Below are 24,202 nucleotides of genomic sequence, written 5' to 3' on the forward strand. Positions count from 1 at the left end.
AGCCCATGGATAGCCCCTGGATAGCCCCTGGATAGCCCATGGATAGCCCCTGGATAGCCCCTGGATAGCCCATGGATAGCCCCTGGATAGCCCATGGATAGCCCATGGATAGCCCCTGGATAGCCCATGGATAGCCCATGGATAGCCCCTGGATAGCCCCTGGATAGCCCCTGGATAGCCCCTGGATAGCCCATGGATAGCCCCTGATAGCCCCTGGATAGCCCCTGGATAGCCCATGGATAGCCCCTGGATAGCCCCGGGATAGCCCCTGGATAGCCCATAGATAGCCCCTGGATAGCCCCTGGATAGCCCCTGGATAGCCCATAGATAGCCCCTGGATAGCCCCTGGATAGCCCATGGATAGCCCCTGGATAGCCCCTGGATAGCTCCTGGATAGCCCCTGGATAGCCCATAGATAGCCCCTGGATAGCCCCTGGATAGCCCCTGGATAGCCCAACGGTTGCTGGTGTTTTGTTCCATTGTGTTACGTTTGAATTCTTTTTTGATTGGTTAAATTATTGAATTACATTTCTGTAAACACTTACACACAACACCTCATGTATATACTCTCAATACTTGTTACATAACACATCAAATAACAGGCCCTACACTCTTACACTAATCCACACACTCATGTACGCACACACACCCATTCAAAACCATGTGCACAAGTCAGTGTGCGTGTGCTTGCGTGTGCACGCGCGCGCACACACAAAAAGCAATGCACACAAACACTACTGACGCCAGCATGCACACTGACATTCCATCGATGATCTCATTGTGCCTATTCAATGTTGTTACACGAGTGCACGAAACATTAGGAACACTTCCCAGAGATGACAGTTGAATTCCGGTGAAAGTTATTAATCCGTTATTGATGTTAAATCCACTTCAATCAGCGTAGATGAAGGGGAGGAGACAGGTTAAATAATTATTTTTTTAAGCCTTGAGATAATTGAAACATGGATTGTGTATGTGCGCCATTCAGAGGGTGAATGGGCAAGACAAAGTGCCTTTGAAGAGTGTATGTGTGTGTGTGTGTGTGTGTGTGTGTGTGTGTGTGTGTGTGTGTGTGTGTGTGTGTGTGTGTAACGCTGCTCAACAGTTTCCTATGTGTATCAACAATGGTCCAACCACCCAAAGGACATCCAGTCAACTTGATACAACTGTGGGAAGCACTGGAGTCAACATGGGCCAGCATCCCTGTGGAACGCTTTCCACACGTTGTGTAGTCCATGTCCGACAAATTGAGGCTGTTCTGAGGGCAAAAGCGGGGTTCCAACTCAATATTAGGAAGCTGTTCATAATGTTTTGTACACTCAGTGCATGTCATGTTTTTTGTTTTGTTTACTTATCAGAGCAAAATGGGTTTTTTTAGATTGTAAAATTGATTACATTCATTCATTATTTTATTAAAAAACAAAAATGTTGTAATACCTTGGCAACAGCTAGTGGGACCCCTAATAAATACAAATCAACATCACTATTATAATTATTATCATTAAAACCTTATTTGTGTTATTGTAGCTGTCATTATGTCACTTAGAGAGAGAGAGAGAGAGAGAGAGAGAGAGAGAGAGAGAGAGAGAGAGAGAGAGCGAGAGACAGAGAGAGAGAGAGAGAGAGAGAGAGAGAGAGAGAGAGAGAGAGAGAGAGAGAGAGAGAGAGAGCTGCACGACAGGGGAGGTAGAGACAGAGATGCACTTTCTCCTTTACTGAAATAAATGTTCCTCACCAAGAGATTCATTATTCACAGAAATGACTACATTTATTCAAATTTCAACCAGAGGAAAAACTAAAAATACTCATGGGCGAAGGAGCAATGGCTCCTCTTGCAGCCAAATATGTATTTTCCTGTCATAGCCTGAGAGACACAAAATAATAACATCTGCATAGTAAGCAGTAACTTACTAATTATTACTATTGTTGTTGTGTTTACCATTCCAAATAGTAGTGGTATGGGTGCTAATGGTAATGATAGCAGTTTAGTGATGGTGGTGGTAGTAGTAGTAATGATGATGGTAGTGATGACAGTTTAGTGATGGTGGTAGTAGTAGTAGTAATGATGATGGTAATGATGACAGTTTAGTGATGGTGGTGGTAGTAGTAGTAATGATGATGGTAGTGATGACAGTTTAGTGATGGTGGTAGTAGTAGTAGTAATGATGATGGTAATGATGACAGTTTAGTGATGGTGGTGGTAGTAGTAGTAATGATGATGGTAGTGATGACAGTTTAGTGATGGTGGTGGTAGTAGTAGTAATGATGATGGTAGTGATGACAGTTTAGTGATGGTGGTGGTAGTAGTAGTAATGATGATGGTAGTGATGACAGTTTAGTGATGGTGGTGGTAGTAGTAGTAATGATGATGGTAATGATGACAGTTTAGTGATGGTGGTGGTAGTAGTAGTAATGATGATGGTAGTGATGACAGTTTAGTGATGGTGGTGGTAGTAGTAGTAATGATGATGGTAGTGATGACAGTTTAGTGATGGTGGTGGTAGTAGTAGTAATGATGATGGTAGTGATGACAGTTTAGTGATGGTGGTAGTAGTAGTAATGATGATGGTAGTGATGACAGTTTAGTGATGGTGGTAGTAGTAGTAGTAATGATGATGGTAATGATGACAGTTTAGTGATGGTGGTGGTAGTAGTAGTAATGATGATGGTAGTGATGACAGTTTAGTGATGGTGGTGGTAGTAGTAGTAATGATGATGGTAGTGATGACAGTTTAGTGATGGTGGTGGTAGTAGTAGTAATGATGATGGTAGTGATGACAGTTTAGTGATGGTGGTGGTAGTAGTAGTAATGATGATGGTAATGATGACAGTTTAGTGATGGTGGTGGTAGTAGTAGTAATGATGATGGTAGTGATGACAGTTTAGTGATGGTGGTGGTAGTAGTAGTAATGATGATGGTAGTGATGACAGTTTAGTGATGGTGGTAGTAGTAGTAATGATGATGGTAGTGATGACAGTTTAGTGATGGTGGTGGTAGTAGTAGTAATGATGATGGTAGTTGTAGTACTGATATAATGGTGAAGATGACCGTTTTTTGTTAGATATAGTTTAATTTCCCATATTTTTAAGTTAATTGTGTTGTGTATTCTTATTTACTTCCATTTTATAGAGAGAGAGAGAGAGAGAGAGACCCTCCATATCCCGTCAGCTTTATCTAACTGCCTAAAATAGCAGTTGAAAACTTCAGAGTGGGGACATAGTCCCCTGCGGAGGGCAGAGGGTCTACTGCCTTCCACTGCTCTGTGCCTCAGTCAGTTCAGCACTGATGATCTGCCCCTCCCCCATGCTCAGTGGGGCAGAGATTCACCTCGCCCTAATGCCGGGGGTGTGAAGTGAACTGGTGTTATAGTCTATGGCAGTACACCCATCGGCTCAAACCAACACCAGCATGTCCCCATATGTCCAGATATTTGAATCATTAGAGGACATACAAAGCCTGACAGCTAATACATATGTTAATGAAACACACACACATAGGCAGGCAGACACATATCCATCACATCCAGCACACATCCATCCATCACACAGAGTGATGGGTCTCACCACACCAAGGTATCCGTGACGAGGGAGAGGGGAATCCGACAGCAAGCTGTATCGATTCAGTCTGGGAACCTCCCCTCGGGCCCTGTTCACACACATACGAAACGCAGCTGCCCTGGATCAATGAGTGCTCCCGTGTGAAGGACAGAGCCACATGCACGCGCACACGCACGGGCACACACACGGGCACACGCACGGGCACACGCACGCGCACACGACATTGAGAGAGATGAAACGGGAGTATCAGAAGGTGAGAGCTGGAGCGAGGGGAGCGACCCGAATCATCTGACCGGAGCAGTCTTATCTGACTCCCCTCCATTCATTACCGGGCCGCAGAGCGACCTTTAACACTATGGGCATTTACACACAGTGCAACACACACACACACACACACACACACACACACACACACACACACACACACACACACACACACACACACACACACACACACACACACACACACACACACACACACACACACACACACACACACACACACATCCACATTCTGTACCAGCATGTTAGCAGTTGTAACACAGATACAAATAGGAACCTAGATATTTGTCTGATGCAGGAAAATTGACAGCACATCCCTCCAAATGTAGGACAAAGACAGTGACATAGCCAGAATATAAACACAGTTTGTGTGTCATGCCTGGTTTCTTTGGTCTGAATGTGATCAATGGGTAAACAGGTCCACTCCATCAATCCAATGAGTTACAATGAGGCAATGTCCTTGAATTACAGTCTCTTCCCACACACACATGCACATGCAGGTGCGCGCACACACACACACACACACTTCAGCTCTGTCGCATTTATCTCCCTCACACTGCTATTAAACACGGCAATGAGTGACTAGCCACAGATCACCCCATGAGAGGCTATTTTATGACACTCCATTTTGAATAATTGGGGGGAAAATGTACCCGCTCCCCCCCCCTCTGGTCTGGGCAAAATGGGACATGCCACTAAAACCACAAAACAGATTAGTGCTGATTAACGACCTCCAAATGACCACAGGGGTCCGAGGGTCTTACCAGCAATACCGGAAAAAAACAGGAGATGATATTAATTTAAATAAGGAGCCATATTCAACATTCAAAAACCCTTCTGCACACACACACAACAATCCCGTTGGTGGTCACGGTCCAGAGTCTGTTCACTATGCTATGTATTTCTTTCATCCTTTGGGCCAAAATCGGAACCGTTTGTCATCTTCATTCTCATATAACCAACCGATCAATCAGCCAATCAATGAAGCAATCAGCCAATCCGTCAAGAATCCTGTTCACATGCATTGGTGATTGGTTGTGAGGTTTCCTTTCAAAGTGTGTACGTATGTGTTGATGGACGTCCATCCCACAATGGGGAAATAACAGTTGTACTTTCAAGATCTGGGCCCAAACATATTAAAAGGTTTGCCATCTTTGTACTCATATATAACCAATCAACCAACCAGCCAACCAGTCAACCCTTTTAGCCCATTTCCATATATTCAGATCTAAACATGCTCCTACCTGGCACCATGGAGACGGTGTCTTTCTCCCAGGACACCACGCTGACGTACTCCTGCACTGCGGTGGGAATGAGGCACTTGAACACGGCCACGTTGCCCCGCATGGACCGCTGGTCTGCCACCCGCACCGTATAGGGCTCCCTGAACACTGGAGAGGAGAGACAGAGGAGAGGGGTGGTTAGAGGGGAACAAACCTGGCTATTCTGCATCAAACGGTGTTGGTCAGTTGAGCTAAAGCCAAGGGCATTCGTTCGGGAAGCTAACACGAGCCTTCCGGTTCAAGTTAAACGGTGCTTATCATACAAGCAAAGAGCAAGATATGACTAACCTGCACCCTAGATTATTATTCAATGAAAGCAATGACCTCTTTTTCCTGATATACAAAGAACTGACATTGTTCCTGAAACTATGATTCACCGAGAGACACCGAGAGTACATTTGGTTGGTGGACTGTGAAACAACATCAAGCCAATGTTGTTTCCGCTTTAATCCTGCAATGCAAAGGAGCAACTGATTGTGGAAAGAAGTGACACCCAGTTGCATTGAGAAGGATCTGGTGCGAATGGCGATGACATTTTTAAAGAAGAAACCCACGCAACTCTAAAAGGCAGCGCCGAATGGCTGGGTGCGGGCAGTCGCAAACGGGGTGGACTCTGCACTTGACGCACAGTACCCCGGACATGGCACCGATATGTGTAGACAAATGACAAAATGGCAACACCAAGGGTATCAGTGTGGATTGGATTGAAATGGGCCTATACAGCAACATGACAAGACGATAGCTGGTGTGACTGAAATGAAATTGTATTTCAAGCATAATAACAGTGTAATATCAACATGTATTAGCTAGACTAACAGAAGACGAAAGCATGGGCGTTTGTCATCTCAAACATGTCGATGCAAACGCGATTAAATGTAGACCAAAATCAGCTGGAAAACCACGTGGGGAGGGGAATATGTGGCCCTGCAATCTAACCACAGCTAATTCTGTGAGGCTTCTCTCATACCAATCATGGGAGTAATGGTTTAACCACGTGAAGTCGACAACACACACACACACGCATACACACGCACACCCTGCCTGCCTGTACTCTCTCTCTCTCCAAGTTCACTAGCGATATAATTAACGCCTAGCCTGGAGATGAATTTCCTTGGTCATTAATAATGCTTAATGCCAGCCGCCAGTGTCACCCATTGAAACCAGAGCCAATGTCCTTGTCGGAATAGTGAAGTCGTTAACCTTAACGTTGTGGTGTGGGCCTACCCCAAACGTAATGTGACCGCGAGACGCGCGTTGAGCTACCGTAGCCAAGCCCTACGCCTATTTGGCCTCTGCACTGTGGCCTAATGTATTGCGAAGCCTCATTTGTAACAAATCGAAGAAAGGCCAAATCATTCCAATCAGGTCTTCATTCCAATTCCTCATTTAAATGTCCCCGTTTCTTATCACAGCAGACCATCTCCGGGTCAATGGGCATAATCGATTAAGCAGCCCCTTTCGCAGCCAAGCCAATACGTTCAATCATTTATTTACTCCTTGATAGAACCTGCATCTCATCACGCAGAGCTACATTGCCCTATGAGCACCGAGCCTCTACGAGACTGTTTAAAGCCAAAACAACGGGACAGCAAACGTCGCTGATTCGTCGCACTTACATACCCGACCAAAGGGCTTAAACCAGAAGTAGGCTAACAACTGTGGTAGCACAGTGCTATTGCACATGTTTCGAGGCGAGAGGCGCAGAATATGCCACATTTGTTTCATCAAGCCCTGGCAAGTGCATGCAAATGGTAGCCCAGTGTTGATCCCCTCTCACATGCGCACCGTCGTTAGGACGTTACTGATGCCTGACTCTATGCACCCCGGTTGCCTAGGAACGGGCAAAAACACGGGCCTGGCGCTCTCCGCGCACTGGGAGGAGAGGCCTGTATCACCACCGCCTAAATAATTAACTACAGGGAAACCAAATACACTATTTACTTATTCATGAAGCGAGCAGCAAAGAGAGAGAAGGAACAGAATCAAGTAAACGGGAAACTGAAGGGGTGTACTGTATTGTACTCGTGAATGGATGGGAATAAACAACACCTTGCTAGCAGGTTCCTTCTGTGGCAGAAGAGCTACCAAAACCAGAGCTACAAAGGAGGGCCCCGGGATCGTACAGGGCGGCCAGTGAACCTGCTCTCCCAGGTCCACTGTGCTCAGCCCTCAGTCTAAACACGGTGTGTTTGTGTTGTTGGAAAAAGGGGAGCTGAGGTGAGCTCACTGAACAGCTGACCCCAGCCAGTTCACTCTAGGCCTCAATAGTGTGTGTAAGCTCTGTGTGACACAAAGCGTAGGACATAGGATACAGCCACAGGCCTAGCGTCGATTACACTACTACTACACTACCAGACATTGACGGTTACTCGGACTGTCAGGCAAAAAATGAAGAAAAAGTCCTACAGTCAAGTCACCAAGTCATCTCTGCTGTGTGTGTGTGTGCGCGCGTGTGTGTGTGTGTGTGTGTGTGTGTGTGTGTGGGGGGGAGGACAGCAGGCGTTTGACAGGGGTGAGCAGGCAGCCCGAGACCAAATGAGAGGCGCTCCATCATCACGTGATCTCAATGGGCACACAGACCAGGACTTGAATAGGCTCCAAACTGCAGGCAGGCAGTCACTGGGACCAGACAGAGTCTACCTGTAATGCACTCCAAAATGATTGACCTGCTCTACAGCAGTGGCTACCACGTCCCAATTCTGTTGACTGACTTTATTTTTCTCCTTTATTTTCGGTCACAGTGGAATGGCTTGATTTATCTGGTCTCTCTCCCCTGGTGGCCACTGATAGGTGGAATGAGAAGCTTGGTCTCAAGAGTGGAGCGCTCAGCTGTAGTTCATTCGGACTGAGCTTTGAGACCAGGTCCGAAACTCAGTCTAGGTCCAATATCTGCTTTTCGATGTTATTCACAGTCTATTCGCTGTTCATGGGGTGAGGAGAGGACAACGGCGGGGGACGGGCGTAGGATGGAAGGCAGAAGGGCGACAAATGTTGACAATGAAGGGGAGGAGGATGGCAAGAACTAGAGACGGATGGGAAGGCTTCCTATGAGAGCCAATGGAAACATCTTCAACGTCATTAGAACACCGGTAGGTGATTTACAAAATGTCCGTTAAATGCCGAGGATGAAAACGTGTGAGAATGGGTTTAACAAGGAATAGAGGCTCAGGACTTTGACGATAACAGAGGGAGAGAAAGAAAACAAGCAGTGATTTTCATAAATGTACAGCGATCCACCCAGGTGCCAGTGCTATTGTTGGCACGGAATCAGCATGCATGGGAGGGAGGGAGAATCAGAGGGGGGGGTGAAGTGATGAAAGGAGGGAGGGTGTCACGCCGCGAGCTGTCAGCTGTCATCAGTCTCCGACGGACACCTGAGGCGGGACGCGCCACACCCTGCCTCTCACGCCCTGCCTGTCGCCCATGGTAACCGCAGAATGTGTATGTGAATTTGTGTGTCTGTGTGTGCGTTCTGTGAAAGTGTGGGGCAATACGCAGGGGGGCAATACACAGGCCAGTCCTGAGAGCTGGAGTTGAGGGGCTGCAGAGTTGGGTGTGGGTGTGGGGGATGGTGGTTTTTTACAGACTCAGCATTTAATTGATTAATCGGGGTAATTATTTTTTAGGGAAGGTCTCCCCTCACAGATGCTGGTTGGAAACTGTACAGCTGATGGGACAAGGGTCCTCTGGACAGAAATGCTATAATGGGTATGGTGGAGTAGGTGTCGTCTGTAGCCATCGTCCATTGGCCAACTGACTGTTAACAACGGGAATCGCTACTGGATTCGTTTTTTATCGTCCACATCTTTTAAGGGGGCCGTTCCGATTATGAAGATGCAGATTTTCATTGAACGTGTTGCTGAACGTGACCTAAAACACCAACAATATTTCTTCTCTCTGTTCAATCCCTCTCGTGTTTAAACTCATTCTCTTTCCAGCTACAGTAAACACCCCGACAAAGACCTGGCACAGCTATCCAGAACAGCCAGCTTTACAAAAATGCTGTGTGTGTGTGTGTGTGTGTGTGTGTGTGTGTGTGTGTTGTGTGTGTGTGTGTGTGTGTGTGTGTGTGTGTGTGTGTGTGTGTGTGTAGTTGGGGGACTTTCCAGTCCATGGACAGATGGTGAGACTGGGAGACAGGAGGCCTGCTGGCATAAGCAGGGCACAGGCTGGTGTGTGTGTGTGTGAGTCTGCATCCCAAAGCCTGCTTGTGTGTGTACGTGTGTGAACTCCCCCATTGCAGTTTGGCCAGCCCCACACTCCAGCAGTGACCTTGGTACAGGGCACAGAGGTCACTCTGCCAACTGTCTGTGCCAGTGTGTGTGTGGCTGCCAGGGGATTTTTAAAGGCGCAGGGTCAAGGCTTTGGGACGCTCGCCCCCCCACCGAGTATTATTGTTAGTGAGAGGACCAATATGGATGTCGTGTGGTTTACCGTTTGTTACAGATGTTTTTTGTTGTTTGGGTGTCTTCACTGTGTTTGAGAGGGGGGGGGGGGTTCTCTTAGAATGGAGCTGAGTGTACAGCATCAAATCGCATGAGAAAGTATTTGAGGCACTACATTTTCTTTGTGTTTCTAAACCTCTTCCTTGCAGCCTGTCTTCATGCTTAGCCTCCTCTCAAGACACTGTGTTTCCGTTTGGCCCCGGAACACTGTTTAGTTAGAGACACAGCTTCACCTGTAGAACCTATGCGTGTCCTGTCTAAGGCGGCCCCAGAAGAGTGTATATGTCTGTACGTCTGTCTGTCTAAGGCTGCTCCAGAAGAGTGTATGTCTGTACGTCTGTCTGTCTAAGGCTGCTCCAGAAGAGTGTATGTCTGTACGTCTGTCTGTCTAAGGCTGCCCCAGAAGAGTGTATGTCTGTACGTCTGTCTGTCTAAGGCTGCCCCAGAAGAGTGTATGTCTATACGTCTGTCTGTCTAAGGCTGCCCCAGAAGATTGTATTTCTGTACGTCTGTTTGTCTGTCTAAGGCTGCTCCAGAAGAGTGTATGTCTGTACGTCTGTCTGTACGTCTGTCTGTCTAAGGCTGCCCCAGAAGAGTGTATGTCTGTACGTCTGTCTGTCTAAGGCTGCCCCAGAAGAGTGTATGTCTGTACGTCTGTCTGTCTAAGGCTGCTCCAGAAGAGTGTATGTCTGTACGTCTGTCTGTCTAAGGCTGCCCCAGAAGAGTGTATGTCTGTACGTCTGTCTGTCTAAGGCTGCCCCAGAAGAGTGTATGTCTGTACGTCTGTCTGTCTAAGGCTGCTCCAGAAGAGTGTATGTCTGTACGTCTGTCTGTCTAAGGCTGCCCCAGAACAGTGTATGTCTGTACGTCTGTCTGTCTAAGGTTGCTCCAGAAGAGTGTATGTCTGTACGTCTGTCTGTCTAAGGCTGCCCCAGAAGAGTGTATGTCTGTACGTCTGTCTGTCTAAGGCTGCCCCAGAAGAGTGTATGTCTGTACGTCTGTCTGTCTAAGGCTGCCCCAGAAGAGTGTATGTCTGTACGTCTGTCTGTCTAAGGCTGCTCCAGAAGAGTGTATGTCTGTACGTCTGTCTGTCTAAGGCTGCCCCAGAAGAGTGTATGTCTGTACGTCTGTCTGTCTAAGGCTGCCCCAGAAGAGTGTATGTCTGTACGTCTGTCTGTCTAAGGCTGCCCCAGAAGAGTGTATGTCTGTACGTCTGTCTGTCTAAGGCTGCCCCAGAAGAGTGTATGTCTGTACGTCTGTCTGTCTAAGGCTGCCCCAGAAGAGTGTATGTCTGTACGTCTGTCTGTCTAAGGCTGCCCCAGAAGAGTGTATGTCTGTACTTTGTCTGTCTAAGGCTGCCCCAGAAGAGTGTATGTCTGTACGTCTGTCTGTCTAAGGCTGCCCCAGAAGATTGTATTTCTGTACGTCTGTCTGTCTAAGGCTGCTCCAGAAGAGTGTATATCTGTACGTCTGTCTGTACGTCTGTCTGTCTAAGGCTGCCCCAGAAGAGTGTATGTCTGTACGTCTGTCTGTCTAAGGCTGCCCCAGAAGAGTGTATGTCTGTACGTCTGTCTGTCTAAGGCTGCTCCAGAAGAGTGTATGTCTGTACGTCTGTCTAAGGCTCCACCAGAAAAGGCTGCCTGTGTTCAATCTGAGTCTGACCTGCTTTGACGTGGATGCTGGGGCTGCGGATCTTGCCGGCCTGGTTCTCTGCGGTGCAGAAGTATTCGTTGTCATGGATGTAGCTGTTGAAGGCGGATGGCGAGAAAGGGTAGAGCTGGAGGGTGCCGTTGGCGTGCACGTGGCGGATGTGGGGCACGTCGTAGATGTCGTCGCCGGTGGCCAGGTACCAGCGCAGGACGGCATGGGGTGCGCCGCCCGCGGGGCAGGGCAGGGACACCCCGACCGAGCTGGAGAAGGTCACCCGCTGCAGGGAGGCGTTTACAAAGTACAGCCGCGTCGAGACCACATCCTCACTGTTCACTGTGATGGGGGGAGAGAGACATGGTCAGGATAGTACGCACACACACACACACACACACAAAGAAAAGCCGCATCCAGACCACATCCTCACTCTGATGGGGAGAAGAGATAGGGTAGGGTTGGGACACACACACACACACAGACACACACACCCATATCCTCCCACACACATATACACACACATATCCTCCCACACACATATATACACAGCCAATGTGTGGGCAGCTACCTGCCAATCTGCAAACTGGGTTATCTTCTAGAGATTTCCATCAGGTCAGCACAGCAGATCCCAAAAATAGAATCAATTACTATTCCCCCATTAGGCAAATGACCTGACGTAATATATTCATTATTTATTTCCAGCTACATGTAAGTCTGTTATGATAAGAGGTAAGCCAGGACACAGTGGGAAGCTCTGCTATGAGCAGATGAACACGTTCTACTTGTTTGGTAAGTTGGTCTGTACAATAGCTTAAATCAACCTGGGCATCGACTTTGATCATGTAACATGTTAGTCGCACGCACGTGTTTGAGTCTCAAGTGCGCCTCTCTGATCCGCCTTCATCGAAACTAGTGACCTGCCAGCCAAAAAAACAGCAGAGATCCATCCTCAATAATGCGTTATCGTCATGTCTGTAGTCTAAGATATGCCTAACGAGAACCCGTCATTGGACTTGCATCTGATTGGAGGAGAAAGGGGTCATGCACCCCCAGACCCCCCCCCCCCATGTCGGTATACCGCGCCCACAAAACCAAGACCCCATGAGGTCGTTAGAACATACCTAGTCTGCCAGTTAAACCCAACTCAAGACTATATCGTCACTGAGAAAGAAGCCTTCAGTATATCTCCAACCACAACCCTGGAGGGAGGGCTTCTTTGCAACCACTATGGCTTTCACACGCTGCTTCATTGAAGTGCCGTTGTCCCATAAGTCGTCTTAGGGGAGATGCCCCCCCCATCAATGTCTCCTGGGAGGCAACTGGACGTCTTTTTAGCGTTGGGATAGATGTGCTGAGCTCAGCTTGGCCCCGGGCCAACAGGAGACAGGAGGAATGAAAGCCAGATCATTTCTTCTGAATCAATGATCTATAATTAATCCTCTTCCCTGGTTTGTGTCAACAATGGCCGGATTAGCCCTGTCTGTTTCACTCTGAATGACGCGGGACGAACGGCCGTGAATGGAGGTGGCGGCTAGACGCCTCATCAAGGTAGATTTAGAAGGGATCGACAGCACAGCAGATAACCTACAGCCAGCCCTGTGCATTGATGTCGAACCAAATTAGCATGAGGAAAATCATTAAAACAGCTATGAGGGGAGAAAAAAATTAAAGGGCTTAATTAAATGCATCATTTGTCATAATTCAAATGTTTCAGATAAAATTCATTTCAGTGCTTCATTCATTTTTAGTTAAGCCGAGTCTCTTTACTGGCCTTCCTATATACACTACATGACCCACACTCCAGCAGTGACCTTGGCACAGGAAACAGGGGTCTGCCAACGGTCTGTGCCGGTGTGTGTCTGCCAGGGTCTTTTTAAAGGAGTAGGGTCAAGGCTTTGGGACGCTCGCAACCCCACTGAGTCTTATTGCTAGTCAGCGGACCAATATAGACGCTGTTGGGTTTTATTTTATTTGTGGAGAGGTTCTCTTAGAATGGAGTGTGCAGCATCACATCATACACGACATGATCAAGAGTATGTGGACACCTGCTCGTCGAACATCTCATTCCAAAATCATGGGCATTAATATGGAGTTGGTCCCCCCACCTTTGCTGCCGTAACGGCATTGACTCTTCTGGGAAGGCTTTCCACTAGATGTTGGAACATTGCTACGAGGACTTGTTTCCATTCAGCCGCTAGAGCATTAGTGAAGTCAAGGGCACTGATGTTGGGCGATTAGGCCTGGCTCGCAGTCTGCGTTTCAATTCATCCCAAAGATGGGGATCAGGTCAGGGTTCTGTTCAGGCCAGTCAAGTTCTTCCTCACCCATCTCAACAAACCATTTCTGTATGGACCTCGCTTTGTGCACGGGGGCATTGTCTTGCTGAAAAAGGAAAGGGCCTTTGACCAAACTGTTGCCACAAAGTTGGAAGCACAGAATCGTCTAGAATGTAATTGTATGCTGTAGCGTTAAGATTTCCCTTCACAGGAACTAATGGTCCTAGACCGAACCATGAAATACAGCCCCAGACCATTATTCCTGCTCCACCAAGCTTTACAGTTGGCACTATGCATTGGGGAAGGTAGCGTTCTCCTGCCAAACCCACCAAACCCAGATTCGTCCGTCAGACTGCCAGATGGTGAAGCATGATTCATAACTGCAGAGATCGCGTTTCCACTGCTCCAGAGTCCAATGGCTGCGAGCTTTACAGAACTCCAGCTGACGCTTGGTATTGTGCATGGTGATCTTAGACGTGTGCGGAAATGTAAACCCATTTCTTGACGCTCCCAAAGAACAGTTTTTGTGCTGACGTTGCTTTCAGGGGTAGTTTGGAACTCGGTAGTGAGTATTGCAACTGAGGACAGACAATTTTTCTGCACATGGCGTTCCCATTCTGTGAGCTTGGGTGGCCTACCACTTTGCGGCTGAGCCATTGTTGCTCCTAGATGTTTCCACTTCACAATAACAGCACTTACAGGGCAGCTCTAGCGGGGCAGACATTTTACAAAGTGACTTGTGTGCTTGATTGTTATACACCTGTCAGCAACGGGTGTGACTAAAATAACTGAATCCACGAATTTGAAGAGGTGTCCACATACTTTTGTATATATAGTGTAAATATTAACAGGCATACGCCAATTGATCTCTGGTACAGCAAATACAGAATGAAGAACATGATACAAGTGATGGCAGAGTATTGAATGGTTGAGATAGGGCTAAAGCCCTCACTAGGTAAGGGTGGCTCTGTCTCTCCCCTCTCTCTCTCCATTCATTCATCCCTCTCCCACTTCTCTTCTTCCTCTCCTCTGCGTCAACATATGTATTCTCTCTCTTCCTCACTCTCCATACATTTTATCTCTCCCTCTTTTTCTCTCCCCACCTCTCTCTCTCTCTCTCTCTCTCTCTCTCTCTCATAGTCGTCCAGTACATGGCAGGATATGTTATGTGATTTGAATTTGTATTCCAGACGCAGAGAGTTAAATCCATATAATCTCCTTTCACATTTAACACACACACAGTCTCTCCGCCCTGGTAATCGCACCACCGTGGAGGGCCTCTTTCCCACTCCCCTGGCGTGTGTATATGTGTGGCTGGGTTAGATCAGGGCCAGGGAAGGGTTAAGGGGAGGGGGTCACTGTGTGCGTGTGCGTGCTGGGGGGGGTCAGTGATGAGGGGAGTGAGGAGAGGTTACAGTGTGAGTGTGTACACGTGCCTGTGTGCACATAAGTGCATATGTGTGTGAATGTGTATGTGAGGTCCCTCTCCTATCCAAAATGGAGCAGTTCCTCTGTGTCTAAAAGGTGTAATTTAGGTTGAGTGCAATATATCCTGTATCATGTGCCATATAAAAACACAACTATCTGCTCATGTTCTGAGCGACAGACCATTTCAGCACCATGGACAGGGCCACACTGGCTTTTCAGTCTCACATTTACATTTGAGTCATTTAGCAGACACTCCTATCCAGAGCCATTAAGGATAAGTGCCTTGCTCATGGGCACATTGACAGATTTTTCACCTAGTCAGCTGGGGGATTCGAACCAGCGAGCATTCGTTTACTGGCTCATAGCTCTTAACCACTAAGCTACATGTATATTTGCACAAAATATACAACATATTTGAAAAATTGTTAAGAAATGAATCCTTGAATCATCATTGAGCATCCCTGTAATCTTGTTTAAAAAACGAAAGACATTCCACAGCTGAACAACACCGAACCCATACTGTGATGTCATAAAAAATGGCGCCCGCGGAGTGACATCAAAACATATCGAAGGCATGCCCACATTGAACTAAAGGGGAAAGAAAGCAAACAGGCGACATTGGCCTGTTTGCAGCTGTCCTATTGGTGAATCCAGGTCAGTCACTTGAGCACGGTACAACACAGAGAGGGCAGTACAGTGGTGGACTGAACTCCCATCATGCTGCACAGATTGTGGCCTGCAGCAGAAAGGCCCATAATAAAGATGGCCATGTATATAATCTGCCAGTTGGGGTCTAGGGGGGGGCAGGACGACGTCCCGCCACAGACTAACAGGGGCTGTCAACACAACCATTAGAAAGAAGAGAGAGACCAAAGAAAGAGAAGAAAAAAAACACCCCAACCCAAAAGTGGATATAGAAGCCCAGTGCTCAATCCCAAATCAAGCCCCTGAGAGATGGATGAATGTAAACAAGATGGCAGAAAATCCACTAAAACCTTCCAGAGGGCTACATGAGACGATACAATGTTGCCTTCACCAGGAAGAAGTCAAGACATGCCTGGGGACAGCGGTAGAGCTTTCTAAGCAAACAGCCGGAGGCAGGGCTTTCTCCTATAGAGCTCCATTTTTATGGAATGGTCTGCCGACCCGTGTGAGAGACGCAGACTCGGTCTCAACCTTTAAGTCTTTACTGAAGACTCATCTCTTCAGTGGGTCCTATGATTGAGTGTAGTCTAGGAGCCCAGGAGGGTGAAGGTGAACGGAAACTGGAGCGACGGATCTCCCTTGCTGTCTTTGCCTGGCCGGTTCCCCTCTCTCCACTGGGGTTCTCTGCCTCTAACCCTATTACAGGGGCTGAGTCACTGGCTTACTGGTGCTCTTCCATGCCGTCCCTAGGAGGGGTGCGTCACTTGAGAGGGTTGAGTCACTGACGTGGTCTTCCTGTCTGGGTTGGCGCCCCCCCATGGGTTGTGCCATGGCGGAGATTTTTGTGGGCTATACTCGGCCTTGTCTCAGGATGGTAAGTTGGTGGTTGAAGATATCCCTCTAGTGGTGTGAAGGCTGTGCTTTGGCAAAGTGGGTGGGGTTATATCCTGCCTGTTTGGCCCTGTCCGGGGGTATCATCTGATGGGGCCACAGTGTTTCCTGACCCCTCCTGTCTCAGCCTCCAGTATTTATGCTGTAGTAGTTTATGTGTCGGGGGGCTAGGGTCAGTCTGTTATATCTGGAGTATTTCTCCTGTCTTATCCGGTGTCCTGTGTGAATTTAAGTATGCTCTCTCTAATTCTTTCTTTCTTTCTCTCTTTCTTTCTTTCTCTCTCTCTCTGAGGACCTGAGCCCTAGGACGATGACTCAGGACTACCCGGCATGATGACTCCTTGTTGTCCCCAGTCCACCTGGCCGTGCTGCAGCTCCAGTTTCAACTGTTCTGCTTGCGGCTATGGAACTCTGACCCGTTCACTATGTTCACATTTCAACATCTTGGCCATGTTCTGTTACAATCTCCACCCGGCACAGCCAGAAGAGGACTGGCCACCCTTCATAGCCTGGTTCCTCTCTAGGTTTCTTCCTAGGTTCTGGCCTTTCTAGGGAGTTTTTCCTAGCCACCGTGCTTCTACACCTGCATTGCTTGCTGTTTGGGGTTTTAGGCTGGGTTTCTGTACAGCACTTTGATATATCAGCTGATGTAAGAAGGGCTATATAAATACATTTGATTAGATTAGAGGGCTAGATTTGGGATTTGGATTAAAAGGGGACATAAGGATCCCACGCGGGGCATTGGGGTCTGAGGATTTGAGTAAGGGGCCAGTCTTTACCCAATTCAACAGGGAGTAATGGTGGAAATAAGGAGAGGAGAGAGGACTGAAATAACCCAAATTCTCCCTTTCTTTGTTCTGAGACGTCTACCCCAACGTGTAAGTCTCAGTTCTTCCATGCCCTCAGGCTGCCCGCCCTTTTCCCTGGCATGGGCAGGAAGGGAGCAGAGGAGGAGAGGAGCGAGGGAGGGAGCTAGGCGCACTCATCCATTTTGGAAGCATATTTTCCCTTTCCTTCTTCAAGCCTGAATGCGTTGATTACAATGGGAGAAGGTCATTGTGATTTGGGCGAGTTACCTAAAACACCGCTCCTTTTGGGTGAAGCCTCTTCACTCTGTCTCCTGCTCTTGTTCTGTTGCTGTGACACATTTGACTCAAGCCTCTCCTCCCTCCAAACACACATCTGCATATTTCCTTCCCCCCTTTTGCAGGCAGTATGAAAATGGCGTATGAATATGTATGCCACTGAGACAGGGATATTGCCTATGGTGAACGGCTATGCATAATGCAGCTCTTTCTGTCTCATCCACAAACACACACACACACACACACACAATCGTCTCTGAGATTCACACCATCCCATGCACACAGGTCAATAAATCTCTCACACACACACAATAACATGCGCTCCAGTATACACGTACACATTCTCAGAGGCCAGAATGCGTTCCTGTTATGGGTCTGATGAATCATACAGAATACAATACTTAACATGTTCAGGCAACATAACACTAATGTCATTGCTTTCAGTTACAACACCGCGACAACGTACTAGTGAGGTCTTACAGCCCATTACGGGAAAGCAAGAAGTCATTATAGTTATATTATTATCAATGCTATTTGATACCCATTTTGCATACAAAGACAGCGAAAAAGGATAATGCATTGGCATAACGCTGAAATGACCTCGCCGTACGCACGCACACGCACACCACAAACAACCCCCTTCTCCATATTATGCCGTGTCAGTGGAATATTAGGATCCATTTCAGCATTTGAGGAGCCACACTCTCCCTCTTTAAAGGAAAGATTTTCACAGTTGTGAAGTGAGTGTCAGATGTTTGGGGTATGATTTAATCCTCTACCCTTCCTTCTCACTGAGTCCGAGATAAAGGGAGTGGCAGGAAGGCAGATAGCTAGAGAAAAGAGGGAAGCAAAGGAGGGAAAAGAAGAGCTGGCCATGTCACAAAGCAGATTAGTCCTACACGTGACCCCCCCTCTCCTCTCATCTCCTCTCCTCGGGCCTCAAGTCAGAGGCCACAGAAAAGATGCCCCATCTCAACAACAGGTGAGAGAATACCTGTTGAGTTATCAAACTCAATTGGACAATCTGTGTGAATTAGGTCAAATCATTTTTTACTTAATAAACTGGGTGTTCATTTGTGTTCATATGTTTGTATTTTTTTTAAAGGCATTGGTAAGATACCCATTGGAAGGGTAGAGGAGTGAACCGGCATTTCTCTGTTTTCCCCCATATGGTCAAGTTACCTTAGGCCTAAATGATGCATGCAGGTGAGGAACAGCCTCCGTGGCTTTTCTGTTCACCGGCCAAGTCACCAGCACAAACACTCCAAGGTAAAAAATAAAAAATTATAAAACAGTCGTTGCTTGCCAGAGCGAGGCGAGGGGATGCGAGTTAACACGAGAGTGTGGTATTATTGTGGCCGTGCCTCTCAGAGACACATGACAAGTTCATAGGTAAGGTGCTATTTAGGAGAAGAGACGGTATACACTTAGAGATCGAATAGTATGACTGTCGCTCGCGCAATTACATTCAGCGAGAGAGAGAGAGAGAGAGAGAGAGAGAGAGAGGGGGGCGGGGGGGGTTACAGGCAACTTGTGGCGGGTTAACTCTTGTCCAAGGAGAGGACCGGATAGGTCGAGTCGATATCATTGGAATCAACGTGAGAGACTTCATTTTAAAGTTTAGGATCAATTGAATATGGCGTCAAGACAAAATGAAAGCAAAAATACCGTACTGGCACACGTGGGGAGGTAGTGGCCTTTCACCAGGACGCAGACGCAACGCATCTAGACGCAGTGCAGTGGTGTACATGAATTCGAGGCAGTCTATTTCTGAATCTGACTCATAAAACAATTACTACAAGCCCATGCTGCCCTCTCACCTCTCAGTTTGTGTGCCTTTCATTTGATTCCAAAATTACACTGCCGTGTCCGCCCGACCAGGCCTTGGTTGTAAAGTCAGACGAGTGCCATAACGGTTGACAAAATACGTTATGAGGAGAGCAGAGAGCAGCACGCCGTTGTCAGAACTATCTGGCCCAGATTATGGAAACAAAGGGCTATCCCATCAAACATATCACAAAAGAGGAGGGAGAAGTGCAGTCCTCTAGTCAATGAACGGATTTACTTTTGTAAATAAGTTGCAAATCATGCTTTAGTTTCAGTTCAAACTGACGCCTACTAATTACACAGCTGGGAAGGGATGCTGATTTGGGTAAACAGAAAGAGAAACCAATTTTGCACATTTCATCCGCTAAAGGGACTAAGTAAAGAGAAAGACGTGTGTAAGGGGGACATTACAGAGATGATAAATTGCCTCAAAATGCAGCCTAAAGAATGCAATTATGTATTTTGCATAACAAAATGCTTACACATCACAAATTAATAAACACTGATAGGCCGAATTATAATAAAAATAATTCTTATTTTTACAATAATAATATTCATAATAATATCACATTTTAATTTAGGCAAATGTTCAGAAAATCTGGTTCCGTCAAGATAATATCGCTGCCACCACGTACACCACATTGCATATTTTCACGAATGCTCATCCCCCCACCAGTCATTGAGTCGTAGTTATGTTCCAATCAGGTGAGGGAAACGAAATATACATGCATAAAAACCAACTGCTTAGATGTGTCAACTAATCTATTTATATCCTACATTAATTCTATCGTTCCTATCAATTGAAAATGTACAGTCATTCAGTATTCGTTTTATAGATTGGAGGCCTGTCAGGCTGAACTGGATAAAACCGGAATCAGCAGTGAATTGATAAAATAACTATAGTATCTGTCCCTCATTATTTTACACACCGTAGTCTTGATCAGAATATTTGGGTGATTTGAATTTGTGTTAGCCATAATAATGATAAAACATTAGGCTTTAAATATCGCAAATTGATATGAACATTATTAAATTGATGCATTGCAACAAATATGTACAATCATTGCCATCACCAATAGGCCTGACTGTTTCCGGTGAATAGATGGCACGGATAGCATCTTTCCCCGCTGATTTGTTTTGTGTCTCATCACATTTACATAAAATGACAAGCGGGACCAGATCATGACAAAGAAGAATGACCCCCCCCACACACACACACACACACACGCACACCCCGTTTCAAACCAGGGGTTGGGTGAGGACTGGTATGGACGAGACGCATCAATTATGGGACATCTGGTTATTCATATTGCACTCAAATGACTAATTAGCCTACTGAAAACCAACGACAAGGAAAATGTATATTTCTGAGAATATCAAATTATACAAGGATGTATGGAAGAGATATTCATCAAATTAAGCACAGGATGTTGTGTGCCGTTCCACAAAAGTGACAACCTTTATGGAGGCGCGGCCCCACTCAGGAAAATACGCAGTCCTAATGCATATGCATGTGAGATAATTGGCTAACATTTTTCTCTGATCAAATATTTTATTTTAAATTAAAACACACATTAAATCAGATAGTATGTAAATATAAAATTGATTGTTGCCAAAAATGAACGAATAAATGAAAAAACTATGCTGAATGCAAGTTCGTTTTCGACTGCGTTATCTCCATCTCTTCCCTCTCCACTCTTTCCGCTACACTGCCTAGCTGCAAGTCCCCCCTCCCTCCCTCCTTTCACCACACACACACACACACACACACACACACACACACACACACACACACACACACACACACACACACACACACACACACACACACACACACACACACACACACACACACACACACACACGCACGTCTTGTTCAGCCACGAGACGAGGCGATGTGCAGTACATAATCTAAAAAGACCCTGTAATCCAATTAAATACAACAAAAACACCACAAAAAGCCCTCGTCACAAGAGCAGCAGCACCACGCACCACACCATCCCGGACTGTTGTATAGGCCATGTATAGGCCATGTATTTGAAATGTCTGAAAGGGCATCCAACTCATGAAAACACGGAATGAACAGAATAGAGTTAGGGATGCATGTGATCCTAAGACTGATTACGTTTTAGACAATTATTTACGCATTTACTAATGTATTATTTATGTATATGTATTTATTTGATCTTGGGGTTATGACTGAATTTGATCGACTGGATTATGTTCAAATTGGTGAAATGGTTGACAAGCGTTCAATCTGAAGCGATTGTTCAATCAAAAACCATATTCAAGCTACCTCTCGAGCTGCAGTATTTTTCCATGCAAACCCAATCAGTATGTAGAATCTGGGGCCATAGAAAATGGAGGAGGCATAATTAGACTACCGATAATAACAATTGAGTGTCTGCTTGCGCTGACCCGTGTCATTGTAGAAAGTGAAGCAAATTGCCAACTGCGTAAAATCCCAGCGTTCAATATCCTCAGCATCGGTTTACACATCTCTTATAAAATGTTTTGTGGCCCTCATTGTCTTTGAACACTCACGCACGCACACACACACACACACGCACACTAAAAGGCACGCTCTTCAACAGACATGCACTAATTTGGTGCGCCAAAGAATCCATATTAGCAAATGACACATATGCCCGACACCTTCTGTTATCTGTTATGGGACAGAGGAAAGAGAGCAAACAAATGTACACTTGAATGCCCCGCTACTTTTCTGAGAAACATCCTACAGCTCAGAGACCCAGTTGGAGTTCGTAGCAGCTTGTAGCTCGCAGTCTTTGCGTCCGCATCTCTTCCTCTCTTATTGTCGTGTCTCCATATTCATCACAACTCGACATGTTCATGAATGCCAAATGTTATCTCTCCCATCTTTAACTGCCACGGACAGCGGTTAGGGGAATATGGACCACACTGCCAATATGTATGTTCCTTCTCAAATAGTGTAAACACGTGTAATTATGCAGCTGCATAATGCGTCCTTGGATTGATCACCTGACAGAAGGGATGGTGGCTCCATTCTAAGTGTGGTTAAACCGATTATTCCCATCCAACTCAAGATTTTTTATTCAAGTCAAGATAGGCCATTGACCTTAACTGACAAGAAGGAATTTAAAGTGACGACTTTTGTAAATAAGCGCATTTCAACCCCACCTCATTTATTGTAGCCCAAATAAACACAAATAGCCTATATGCGCCCCAACTTCAACGCTGGATTGGAGAGAGCAATAGTGTGAATGTCTTTCACGTACCTTCTTGTAAAGAGTACAGCAGGAATAAAGTTACCAGCCACATGCCATAAATAGCAGGTATATTTCTCAGGAATGTTGTGCAATCCCGACGAGTGCGCGGCGCAGCGTTCGGCCAAGCGAGGCTCCGTGCTGGAGTGGTGACGATGCTCACCGGCGATCTCTCCAGCCCTAGTCCCAGACTCGCAAGCTCCGAGGAACGGACACTGATCTGGTCCCGCCTCCCGTACCCTCCCATAACCGGGACCGTCATCCGAGGAGAGGGGCCATCCCCCGCTATTGTAATGATGCGCCGTGATGGAGAAGTGAGGCAGTGCGTCTATTGTACGAGGACCACACGCACGGAATATGGAGCTGTTCTCTTCGCGACGATGGGAGGGGTGGTTTGTGTATGTGTCTGTAGCGGTGGGGCTGGGTTTGTTTATGGGGGGTCAGGTGTATGGTGTCTTGAGGTGTGATATAACAGGTGACTGGAGAGAATCAGCTTCGGTCCGTTAGCTCTTTCTTTGTTAAGGTCCATGGACGCGCGCACCTGTGGACTTTTGCCGCGCTACCATCTTCACCTCGCGCACAAAGGAGCTCCCTCATTCAGTGACTGTATTAGCTTGGCACAATGGTATAGATACATTTACGTTCGGTCTACTTTATAGGTGTTCTTATTTTTTTGTTATTGTGGCTTGGGTAGCCTAGTACATGCAAGATTGAGAGGCAATTTTGTTTAGTCAGATAAATATGACGATCAAAGATCTTGCTATTTCTATTTCAATCCCTCTGGCACAGATGCGGTTGCCACACACGGCTCAGCGCGTCCTTGGAGACTGTGCGCAACATTTTTCTGCCGCCCGCCCGCACTCCAAACAAACACACGCACGCAACATACATTCAGTTAATGTTTTATTACCATAGTAAAAATAACATTTCATTTAAGTTAAGTAAGGTATAATAAATGAGGGTATAATGAAATGAGTGAAATTATCTCTCCGTTTTTGTCAAAATAAAACGTGAAATTGCATTATTTAAATGTGTTAATTTATACGGTGATGATGTATAGTTTTATATAGAAGTATTTTTGCAGTCATGGAATGTCACTCTTTGAGTACTGCATAACCAGTGATGCTTTTTTGCTATATCAGTTACATTTTGTTGGTGGGCCAATTTAAAAACAAATCTACAGTCTGTAGAAGCTTCATATACTACTACAAACTATAAACTACAAACGCTAATAAAATGTCAGACTCAATCGTTTTTGACATTGTCACAAAAATACATGGTACCAAACATGAGGTTGTCAGTAGAGCGTTAAGTTCAACCCACCCTGGACAAAGGTAATGGGAAGTGGACCATGGTGAGTTAGACGATATTCTGACATGGTTCATAAAACCACTTGTTTTCACAGCTTTTCGTTGAACCCCACTACCCCTAAAGACAACGGCCCAAGAGCCAGTAACAACATTACATAGGATGTGTCCAAAATGGCACCCTATTCCCTATATAATGCACTACTTTTGACCAGAGCCACTATTATGGACGCTGGTCAAAGATGTGCGCTATAAATGAAATAGAGTGCCAATTTGGAGGCAC

The 24,202-nt window shown here is 46.3% G+C and overlaps 1 protein-coding gene across 1 annotated transcript in view; it reads right to left on the bottom strand.

Annotated features, from left to right (window-relative positions):
• LOC115142275 (cell adhesion molecule DSCAML1-like) overlaps positions 1-22,874 on the bottom strand; it is a 97,848-nt gene extending 74,974 nt beyond the window's left edge. The window contains exons 1-3 of the mRNA XM_065027209.1: positions 22,625-22,874; positions 11,231-11,551; positions 5,085-5,231 (exon numbers count right to left, since the gene is read on the bottom strand). Coding sequence (XP_064883281.1) covers positions 5,085-5,231; positions 11,231-11,551; positions 22,625-22,874 — 718 coding nt within the window. The remainder of the gene's footprint in view (positions 1-5,084; positions 5,232-11,230; positions 11,552-22,624) is intronic.
• Between the last annotated feature and the right edge of the window lie 1,328 nt (positions 22,875-24,202).

Source organism: Oncorhynchus nerka, linkage group LG14 (genome assembly GCF_034236695.1).
Source record: "Oncorhynchus nerka isolate Pitt River linkage group LG14, Oner_Uvic_2.0, whole genome shotgun sequence".
NCBI classification, from domain to species: domain Eukaryota; kingdom Metazoa; phylum Chordata; class Actinopteri; order Salmoniformes; family Salmonidae; genus Oncorhynchus; species Oncorhynchus nerka.